The sequence below is a fragment of the Galeopterus variegatus genome, unplaced genomic scaffold (genome assembly GCF_000696425.1).
Source record: "Galeopterus variegatus unplaced genomic scaffold, G_variegatus-3.0.2 Scaffold6603, whole genome shotgun sequence".
Taxonomy (NCBI): domain Eukaryota; kingdom Metazoa; phylum Chordata; class Mammalia; order Dermoptera; family Cynocephalidae; genus Galeopterus; species Galeopterus variegatus.
Genome location: NW_007732714.1, coordinates 138755 through 150263, shown reverse-complemented (window position 1 = coordinate 150263; position 11509 = coordinate 138755). Strand labels below are relative to the sequence as shown.

Sequence of the window (11509 nt, the reverse complement as noted above, 5' to 3'; positions counted from 1 at the left end):
CTTAAAGCATTTCCACAGGAAATGTTTATATTTTTCATGACATTCTAAATCATTTAGCAATTACATACAAATGCTACATTAACTAAAACACAGATATTCTTTATTGCACATTTGAAAATTATAAGGATGCTCTAGCTTAAGAGGCGATTTTTATCTAGGGAGGAAAACCATATTTTTGAATTGTTTGGCTCAAAAACGCACACTGCTAAGGCAGCTTAGTTCTAAAACAAACATCTTAAAGTGAACTTCTGGATTTTGAAGCCAACGAAGTCCTTTACTGTTAATGAATAGTGTATAGTCCACTTTCTCCCCAACCGTCAGAGTTATAGTTACGGGCTCTGCTTTAATGCCCGTGAACAGTCCTGGCTACTGCTCTGAGAGGCAGGTAAAGGCTCCTCTCTCAAGCCTGAAGGCAGTAAGTTTCTTGCAGCAGGTGGTGGCGGGTAATCCTGGGGGCCATGTGTTGGGGGTGGTAATCGGCTACCAGGAATAAAGTACTCTCCTGGGCCAAGAGAGCCAAAAGGTCTAAATGGTGTGTGTCCTGGTACAAATCCCCGAGGGTCAAAAGGCAGGTCCCATCTTCCAGGTGGAACGCCTGGTGCATATTCTCTTAAGTCTAGTGGTGGACGCATACCAGGACCTGGAAAACAAATATTCAGTCATGTAAAAATACCTAGGAACGTATCTAAATTAAGATGATTCCAGGTACATTAATATATTCTCTAATTTCTCACAACCCTACAATGTCAAGTGGTGGCATCCAGGTTTTATAGATGAGGCAAACTGAGACTTAGCATTTTTAAGTTACATGCCTTTGGCCAGCCAGCCACGAAGGAGCATAGGCAGGATTTAAACATGGCTCTACCTAGCTCCACACCTGCATTCTTTCCACTATACACATCTTGCCATCTTTTTCTCATAAGAGCTCAATTTGTACTTGGACGTACCATAATACCATACCAAAGTGACAGATTATGAAATAGGGCTTCTCTGCAACAAAGAAATTTTGATAAAGGAAACTCCATTGTCTACTACTGTAAAAATTCATGCAATAGCTTAGCATGGAACTAACATACGCCATCAAAATCAAGGTGCTTGCCCTGCTGGAGAAGACCTTCTAGCTTCATCCAACTAAATNTGAGTTCAGCCCATGGTTGCTGACTAAGGCCTGTTATAAGCCTCATAGTCCTAAACCATTCCTTTTCATGGTACCATCCTGTAATCTCTTTTGTCATAATCCTTGAAAATCATTGGCAAGGTAAGGAAAGATAGTAGACTGTGTACATTTTTAAAAAGGCATTTCCTACTTTTATGGTCACATCATTTCCATTTTTCTGTTACGGACCCTTAAGTAAGAATGGTAAAAGCAGGGCCGGCCCCGTGGCTCACTCAGGAGAGTGAGGCGCTGGTAGCCCCGAGACCGCAGGTTCGGATCCTATATGGGGATGGCCAGTGCGCTCACTGGCTGAGCGTGGTGCAGACAGCCACCAAGCCAAGGGTTACTTACGATCCCCTTATCAGTAAAAAAAAATGGTAAAAGCAAAAGAACATCAGGTCAAACAACTCTTGCTACTAATGTAAACTCATGCTTAGAAAACCATTCTCAATAGGCAGTGAAGGGTAGCATGGTTAGCTTAGTCGGTTAGAGCACAGCCTTATAACACCAAGGTCATTGGATCCCTGTACCGGCCAGCTGCAAAAAAACCCAAACAAAATAGGCAACAAGAGAAGCAAGCATGTGAATGCTGTGTAAGTGGGACCACTGACTTCTTTGAAATAAAGGAAGAAATCACTTGTGGAATTCGCAGGTGACTTTTAGGTTGAATCCTTAGCAGTAAGCAACAGGGAGTGTGCTGCCAAGTCACAGTCTTTAGTTCTGAAGAGTTTCAGTTTACATGTTCCCCAAATGTCACAAATATCATGATAATCAAATGAAACAGATACTTGGGAAATATTAATAAAACAAATTTTTATTAACTATTACTACAGAGAACTTCAGCAAGAGGGGAGATAAGTTTAGTGATCTTTTAGTAAACATTTTTAGCATAACAGTCTTATAAACACCATTGCTATGTATTTATCTGGTGCATACTAAAAACTGGATAATGGAAATACATGTTCTTAAAGCATTTCCACAGGAAATGTTTATATTTTTCATGACATTCTAAATCATTTAGCAATACCAGGAATAAAGTACTCTCTCGGGCCAAGAAAGCCGAAAGGTCTAAATGGTGTGTATCCTGGTACAAATCCCCGAGGGTCAAAAGGCAGGTCCCGTCTTCCAGGTGGAACGCCTGGTGCATATTCTCTTAGGTCTAGTGGTGGACGCATACCAGGACCTGGAAAACAAACATTCAGTCATGTAAAAATACCTAGGAACATATATAAATTCAGGTAATTCCAGGTACATTAATATATTCTCTAATTTCTCACAACCCTAGAACGTCAAGTGGTGGCATCCCGGTTTTATAGATGAGGCAAAGCGACACTCAGCAATTTTAAGTTACATGGCATGCCTTTGGCCAGCCAGCCATGAAAGAGCATAGGCAGGATTTAAACATGGCTCTACCTAGCTCCACACCTGCATTCTTTCCACTGTACAATCTTGCCATCTTTTTCTCATAAGAGCTCAATTTGTACTTGGACGTAACATAATACCATACCAAAGTGACAGATTATGAAATAGGGCTTCCCTGCAACAAAGAAATTTTGACAAAGGAAACTCCATTGTCTACTGCTGTAAAAATTCATGCAATAGCTCAGCATGGAACTAACATATGCCATCAAATTCAAGGTGCTTGCCCTGCTGGAGAAGACCTTCTAGCTTCATCCAACTAAATTCAGCAACATTCACTGGATAGCTATTACATCCTACCTTCTCTTTAAAAACTCCTCCTCTAATCCCAAGTGAGGAGTGAGGCTTTAACCTTTCCTTCTTTTGTGTTCTGTGACCCATTTCTTATGCTTCTGTTATAGCTGATCACAAGCTTTATGGGTAGAATCTATGTGTCTGTGATCTATAGGACATCTTGAGTTAAGGGATGTGTCTTAACCACCTTTCTATCCATTGCAGAGCCCAGTACTTAGCCATGGGTGTTTAATAAACACCTGCAGAAGTAATATTTCTGTCTATCACTAGCTCCTTTCCTTGTCTAGACGAGATAGTTGCTGCCATCTCAGTACAGGGAGACTGTGTAGCACTCCACGTGTCCTAAGAACTTGAGCCAAAGTTGAAATGTACTCAGTCAGATTTATCCTTCTATTGCAAAGCCCTGCAACAGCAACTGTTTTAGCGAGGAACAGAGAGAAAAGATGAATATGGTTTACAAGTCAGTTACTACTATTCAAATCATCGTACCGAATGGTGGAGGAAATGGCCGAGGCCAGAAAGGCCCGCAGAGCTGAGGAGGTGGTCCATATCGAATGGGTGGTGGGATGGGGCCTCCAACCAGGGAGCTCATGGGGGGCACCCCCCAAAAAGGAGGTGGTGGTCCTTTAGGAGCCATATTAACCTGCAAAATAGAAACAATTCAAGTTTTGAAAATACTTCGGTATGACAGACAAAAGCACCAACACCAGTAAAAGGTAAAACCCAAAGAAGCAGATGTCAGACACCTGTCCAAAGAACGGAATCAGTGCAACAAAATTCTACCCCTCCCCCATTTGTTCTCACTGACAGCTTAGAGAGGTTATAGGGATGCCACATGAGTGAACAGTCTCACTGTAAGCATATTACTGTTTGTGTCTGCGAATGGAAGGGAAAAGTAAGAGGAATGTCAAAGGTTATCAATGGAGATGACTCTTGATTAATAAAAAAGTCATACCACACACACTGTGATGTACCTGTAAGGCAGTCACTCCCTCCATTCACCACAATAGCTCTTTATTTCCATGTTAAGAATGCAGAGAAAAGGAATGAAAAATCCATTCTCTACACATGTCCTAATAGCTACTAGGCAGAGTACCTTCAAAAGGGCTTTTGTATATCTTGAATTCTCAGATCTCTAAATCTCTAAGTATGACCATCTTATTTTCATTATGAGAGAACAGAGTTTTAGATAATTTGCTGAAGGTCCCCCAGCATGGAAGAGGCCAAGCTGGAATTCAATACCAGGTTTGCCTCCAAGCCCTTGCTCTTTCCACCTGTGCTTTGCCTCTCTAACAAAGCGGTCTCTACTCTCTCTAAAGTCTTCCGCCTCAAAGGGCTTTTGGGTCTTACCCAAGCTTCCCTTGGATAAAGAGATCTCTCAAGAGATATGTGTTCCTGGAGTCCTGCCCTGGAACTCGGAAGTATCTTCCAACAGAAACAATGTTATATATGCAATTAGGCAGGCACAGCTCTAATACTTACCTTCATTCATTAGAAATACTATATATTATAAGATACTGACTAATCATTTCCTATGGTAAACTGGGTTGGAAACTCTAAATATTTAATACTTTGATTTCAACATAGAGAAGCACTATGAGGTATGATCAGAAGACTTACCAGCTATAACAGCTACAGAAGTAACAAGAGAATACAGTTATGTGAACATAATTTAAGGCCATTGCTGGGAACGGAATCAACAGGTAATTACAGATTTTCACTACTATTTCACTTGCAGCAAACATTCTTCTGTTATCAACCTGTAACTTCAGATCATTCAAAGTAGGCTTTGCCAGGGCCGGCCCGTGGCTCACTTGGGAGAGTGTGGTACTGATAACACCAAGGCCATGGGTTCGGATCCCTATGTAGGGATGGCCGGTTAGCTCACTTAGAGAGCGTGGTATTGACAACACCAAGTCAAGGGTTAAGATCCCCTTACCAGTCATCTTTAAAAAAAAAAAAAAAACCGAACAACAACGTAGGCTTTCCCTAGCATACAAGTGGAGAAATTCTTAAATAACAATCTTCCAAATAAAGATATAATAATGATGGGTTTTGCAACTTAAAGTGAATTTACTTTGCCTAAGAGCATTCAACACTGAATCACACAATATAGTTGAAATGATGACTTTTCACCTTTTTAAAGTTAATTACAATTATAGCAGATGCTCTGAACAGGTTAACTGTCTAACCAAAACAGGCAAGAGAAGAAAAAAAAACAACTAACCAACTAGTCAGATTTCAGCAACATTCCCAAATCAAGGACAAGGGTGAGATCAGTACTGCAGTGCAATTTAAAGCCAAGTACATCAGTACTCCTCATATCCTTTCCAGAAATACACCAAGTAAAAGCCCAGTCCAGTCCTCGACCTCTATGTACTTACTGCTCCTGGATGCTCAGCCATAGAAGTAATGCTGGGAACTAAAGGGCCTTCAGGGTCTTGGGGAACAGTTTGCTTTTTTTTTTTTTTGTCTTTTTCCGTGTCCGGCAACGGATCACAACCCTCAGTGTCGCCCCCGCACCGGACCGGGACCAGCAACAGGATCGCAACCCTCGGCGTTGCTCCCGCGCCTCGCTCAGCCAGTGAGCGGGAAGCGGTCTGCACGTGGGATCCGAACCCTCGGCGGGAGCGCAGCCACGCTTCCCAAGCGGCGCACTACAGCAGTGCGCCACCGGGCCAGCCCAACAGTTTGCTTTTTAAAAAATAAACAATAGAACACACAAAGAGGAGATGAGGCAAAGAGAGAGTGCTGTAGGAAAAGCTGAATGTTCCTGAAATACCTGATTGTAATTCACAACAGCTGCAGCATTTACCTTGCCCTCGTCCATCACCTTAGAAGGGGAAGAGCTTCTTGAGTTGCTGTTCATCACGGCAGCTGCACCAGATCCTGGGTCTGTCAAAGGCCAGAGTACTTACTTAGACTTATTTTGACTTGTACACTGTGAAAACATCCTCCACTCACCTTCCACCATGACTTTAGACTCTTTGAAAACACTTAGGTCCCTTACCAGAGGCAGAGGGTTTCCCAGACACCTCAGAAGACCATTGAGGATGAGACAGAGGCCTGTCTACTGACCCTTGAGAAAAAGATAACTGAGCCCTTGAATGTATTTATTCAGAAGAAATAAACCAATTGTGGACAGACCTGGGTTCACCTCTACCTAGAAAGCAGCAATAAAAACGGGTCTCCCAATACAATTAAGGGAAATCATTTGTAATTTATGCACAGGCTTAAAGAATTAAAATAAGAACTGTTGTGGATTGAAATAACAGCAATAAACCCTGCACATTAGTAGCACTGGTCCTGTACTTCATTTAAGGTTGATATAGTTCTATACGCTGATTTTATTCACTATATAATCTGACTTCAATATCTTACCTAGCATTATAGACATATTTAGGATTTTTAAAACAATCGTACAGTATTTCAGCTTATAGTGATATATAGAAGTATATATGCTGCATAAACTATAAAGTTTTAAGGCTAGTTTTATAATATTCAGGAGAGGAATCTCACATTTAAAGATAAAAGGTTATACTTCCCAGTAAAAAGTTAAACAAAAAACAAGAAAAGGACCTCCACAGAAATAATAAGTAAATGCTTTCTGTTCTAAAGTAGATCTTGCAGTAGACTATCCACCAAGACAAATTAAGGAATTTGCTTCTGTCTACTGGAAAGATCCAAATTCTACAATGTTATTTGCATTAGAAATCTTGAATAAGAGGGATAGAGCACTCTTGAAACAGTTTATTTCAGGGTCACATGTGAATGCTCACCAAATTCTCTTCTAGGCATATCTCTTCGGTTGAGTGTAGTGGAGAGAGGCCTCCCGGGTGGCTCTGCTGCCAGTGGAGGGGAGCATTCTCCACCACTCACAGGGGATGGGCCAAACGAGCCATTGTGGCTCAGAGGACCTGAAGAAGACAGCATCTTGTTACCACTTTAAGACCTTTTTTTTCTTCGGTAAGTTCTTCGAATTATTTCTAGGGCATCATAACTATTACACACAAAATGAAAAGTAATCTATATACGCTTTACACCAAAAAACAGATTGCTGCTTTTTACGAAATGTTTCCCACCTCTCCGTGGAGGGTTTTGTGTGTTTTGTCTTCCTGGCATTGGTTTTACAATCACAGGCTCTTCTTGCAGCAGTGCCACCTTCTGAGTTATTTCCAATAATCTTGAATATAGAGAGAGAATGGACTTAAATATGAAATAGAAATCAATTCCTTATTGGAGACCACATAGTACCTTTAATAAACTAAACTGCACAGAAAATAGAGATATCAAAATCACTTACTTGAGTCTCAGGTCAGCGGCTTCCCTTTTCTCTTCAGCTATAGCCCTTTCTGCAGCGTGAAATTTTACCTGTTGGAGAAAATATATTTAAATTCAGTTGTGGTAGATTACTCAGAAAGTAAAGGAAAGAAAGAAAATCTTACCCAGTTAGCATGTACTTTTTTTTCCTGAGCAGCAATCTGAAAAGATACATCAAAAAATATGTTTTGGAATTCATTATAATAGCCATGATAACAGTCTGTATTCGATACCAAAGAATTCTGCAACTGTAGGGCAGTATAATTATTACCTGGTTTCTAAATGAGCGCTGTGTTTTCTGCAATTCTTCCTCCATTTCTTCAATTCTCCGCCTAAGAATTACATTTGTTTTTACCAGTTAAAGCACAACTGGATAAAAATTCAAACAATCTGGCCACAATCCCTATACTCTTAACAACTGTACCCTAAAAGAGTTCATCCATACATATAAACACATATTTACATGGTTATATAAATAGAGTACAACAATGATGAAAACTAATGCTACACAATTTCCTTATTATTTAATGGCTAGAAATTCTGAGTCGATGGAGATTATGAGTCCTTATTATTTAATGGCTAAGAGTACAACAATGATGAAAACTAATGCTACACAATTTCCTTATTATTTAATGGCTACAAATTCTGAGTCGATGGAGATTATCAGTTGTTGAATTATAGTTTCCTTATATGTTCTTCAATATGTTCCCAAATAATCCTATTAATATCTTCCTTGATAAAGTTTTTCCCCCTTTTATCAGAAAACTTCCAAGAGTTATGACTACTGCATCTATCAAATGGCACAGTACCTTTAATGGCTTTTGATACATCTTATAACAAATTGGTCTCTTAAAGAATTACTGCAATACATACTCCCCTCGCCCCCAAACTGTTTACATGAACCAAGTTCCCTTACAGTCTTGCCAGCACTGGGTATAAAATTTAGTTTTTCTCTTGTGTGAACTGAAGGTATTCATGCCCTCTGACATTTATGCTTCTGTACAATTATTTTCTTCTACACAATGTAAAAATGGTTATAAAAAAAGGCTAACACTAGTTTCATTAGCCATTGACACCACCTTTGGAAGCTGAACTCACTTGTAAGTTTTTACTTCCTCTGCAGCCAAAACCGCCTTCTCATCTGCAGTTGACAGCTGCTGCTCTCTTTCTTGCCGCTCATACTCTTCTTGACTCAAATTCCTAAGATAAAACGGGTTCTCAAGTCAAAGTGTTTCTCTTTCTTCCCAGCAGTCTAGCTGAAATCTCTATTCAAATGTCACTTCCCATCCTACTCTCAAAAATACACAGACATACAAAGTCATAGGAAGGAATTCAAACCTGCCATTTAGGGATAAAAATCAAACTGTGGCCTGTTTGAGAATCACCTGCATTTTCTAACTCATAATTTTCTGCTCACTAATGAATGAGACAGATGTAAGAACACTGGGCAACCTCTTGTGCTGGAGATGAAGAAAGCTCACCTTACTTCAGTGTGGAGAGCCACACGAATCAACCGAGCATAGCTAAGCTTATTAGGGTAAAGCGAGGGAGAATTACTTCTCTTATTTCTACCATGGAAAGACCACTAGTTACTTTTCTTATTTTGTTATGGAGGAACTGTTTCTGAAACCAAGACATGATAAAGGTCGCCAGGCAAAGAGCCTTGGAACATGTCATGTAACTATGCAATTAACAGTAGAACATTTTCACGTGTCAGATGTGGAATTCCTACTACCAACTTCGATGGAATCATGATTAAGGAAATAGGCCAATCTGAGTATTGGCAATGTTTATTGAACAGAAGAAGAATCCAAACTGTCCCATAATCCGGGTGTTATCTACTGGAAACTGGTTTCAACCTAATAACCTTCAAGTTCATGATGTCAGTCTACTATAACATAGATTGTAAAGGGAGCAACATTGAATTGTTTAAAAATGCTATTTTCTAGTAACTCTTGTACTTCTTTACCCATAGTTCTGATTCAAGATACTTAAATTGAAACTTAATTTTCTATAAATCAGAAGCAAAATTAGAGGAGCTATAGTAAAAAAAGGTTACTAACACCAAAGAAAAAGGTTTACGTGTTTTTTTATAACTGCTCATTCAGTACTTGAGCAAATATTTTATGTGTGGCTATAATACAACAGTTACCTTGTAAGATGCTAAGATAAAAATATGGGTGTAGTACTATCCCCGCACTAAAAAAAAAGGAGCTCACAGTTTAATGTATAAAAGATATATATAAGAAGAGAACAATTCCTCCCTAACTCTCGTTTAGTAAGAAATAAGAAAAAAGTGAGACTTGAAGAAAGACCAGAGAGAATTTTGCTTCCAATAGTGGATGAGTTAGTCTGAGAACAATTAGAACATCTAGACAAAAATAGAAAGAATGTGCTTGAAGGCATCAGAGAGCTACTAAGGCAGGAAAAGATACATGTGCACGGCCAAGATCCAGTAGGAAAAAGAATCTCAGAATTAGAAGTAAGCCTGGCATTTTATTTTTATTTTTATTTATTTTTTTAAAGATGACTGGTAAGGGGATCTCAACCCTTGGCTTGGTGTTGTCAGCACCACGCTCAGCTAGTGAGCCAACCGGCCATCCCTATATAGGATCCGAACCCGTGGCCTTGGTGTTATCAGCACCACACTCTACCGAGTGAGCCACGGGCTGGCCTAAGCCTAACATTTTAAGCCACTCTTCCCCTAGGTTCATCCACACATTGAAGACAGTGTAGAGAGATAAGGAGGCTGAACATGACTTTTAACAGATATCTGGTTCAGATAAAAAAGAGGTGGAGTTCTGGGCTGCTGGTGATGGGGGAACTCTAGTAAAAGCCCTGGGCTTTGAGTTGAGACTAGAAAGTGCTGGGTACGTGAAATATTAAACTGTCAATACAATGTCCTTTGAAGGAACTATGACATTTTTGAATGACCTTAATTGCTGACTGGATTAAGTGACGACCACTTGCTAGAAATAACCTCAAATATTTCCGGTAGGAAGATCACACCATCCTAGGCCTCGAATTTCCTTTTTCATTATCATATGCAATAGCTGTCACTCAATCTAAACTGACCAGGCACTCCACAAAGACAAGACAATGTGATCAAAATCTAAAATACAAGAGAAATGGACTCAGTGGCTTCACATAATGGAATTATTTTTACACGAACTTACATGTTCAAGAAAGTGAAAGTCAAGATCAAGAATTTCGGCAGAGGATTAGAAATTATAAAATGAAAAATAGTAACTGAAATTAAGAACTCAATGACTGACTTTAGCAGCAGATTTGATAACTGAAATGAGATTTTAGTACATTGGAAGACAGGTCAAAAGAAATTGACAATGCAGGAGATAGAGGAAATAATTTTTAAAAAGCCTAACATGTTTAATTGGTATCTCAGGAGAAGATAAAATGAGGCAAAATTAATATGAAAAAAAAAGACCCCCAAATTCAAGAGGTGTTCGTCACCCAAGCAGCATAAATGCAAAAGAGAGACAGGGAAAGGGGAAAAACGAAAACCCCCCACTTAGGCACCTCCCCATAAAACTGCTGAAAACCAAAAAGAAATATGACTGGAGGTGCTAGGACAGGGGTGAAACATTTGAAAGAGGGGAAAGAAGAATGATAACAGATTCCTCAAGGAAACTTTAAAACCAGAAAATAATCAATTGGTTATCTTTAAAGTGCTGAAATTAAATAACTGCCAAAAATTCTACAGCCAGCAGAAAGATCCTTTAAAACTGGAATGAAAATAAAGACATCTGATACAAAGGTAAACTCATCGAATCTGTTACTAAAAGGATGTTCCAGAAGAATGAAAGTGATCCCAAATGGAAGACCAAAGATGCAGGTGAATAAAGAACTACAGGGACTATAAATGTGTGTGTAAATGGAATGAATATTGTCAGGACAGCACCATGAAAGACAATAAAAAGTCTTGTGGAGCTTGAGGTATACAGAACATTAAAATACATTAGCACAAAAGCACCTAAGTCAGGAAGGAGGTAAAGCCCAGAAAGAGGCAAATCTATTAATTTATGTCAGACTTTTTAATAAGTCTGGGATATAATTCTGTGGTCTTTTAAGCTATGGTCACGTGTCAATTAACAGGGATACGTTCTGAGAAATGCATTGCTATGTGATTTCATCACTGTGTGAACACCAGACTGTGTATGCACACAAACCTAAATGCTATCGCCTACTACACATCTATAATCTGTGGGCCGGCCCGGCCCGGTGGCGCACTGCTACAGTGTGCCGCTTGAGAGCGCGGCAGCGCTCCCGCCGAGGGTTCGGATCCCACATACAGACCGGTTC

The 11509-nt window shown here is 39.7% G+C and overlaps 1 protein-coding gene across 1 annotated transcript in view; it reads right to left on the bottom strand.

Annotated features, from left to right (window-relative positions):
- LOC103606474 (melanoma inhibitory activity protein 3-like) overlaps positions 1–11509 on the bottom strand; it is a 59437-nt gene that overhangs the window by 1297 nt on the left and 46631 nt on the right. The window contains exons 20-28 of the mRNA XM_008591063.1: positions 8288–8389; positions 7461–7521; positions 7315–7350; positions 7173–7240; positions 6952–7052; positions 6649–6786; positions 5685–5764; positions 3359–3512; positions 54–640 (exon numbers count right to left, since the gene is read on the bottom strand). Coding sequence (XP_008589285.1) covers positions 330–640; positions 3359–3512; positions 5685–5764; positions 6649–6786; positions 6952–7052; positions 7173–7240; positions 7315–7350; positions 7461–7521; positions 8288–8389 — 1051 coding nt within the window. The 3' untranslated portion in view covers positions 54–329. The remainder of the gene's footprint in view (positions 1–53; positions 641–3358; positions 3513–5684; positions 5765–6648; positions 6787–6951; positions 7053–7172; positions 7241–7314; positions 7351–7460; positions 7522–8287; positions 8390–11509) is intronic.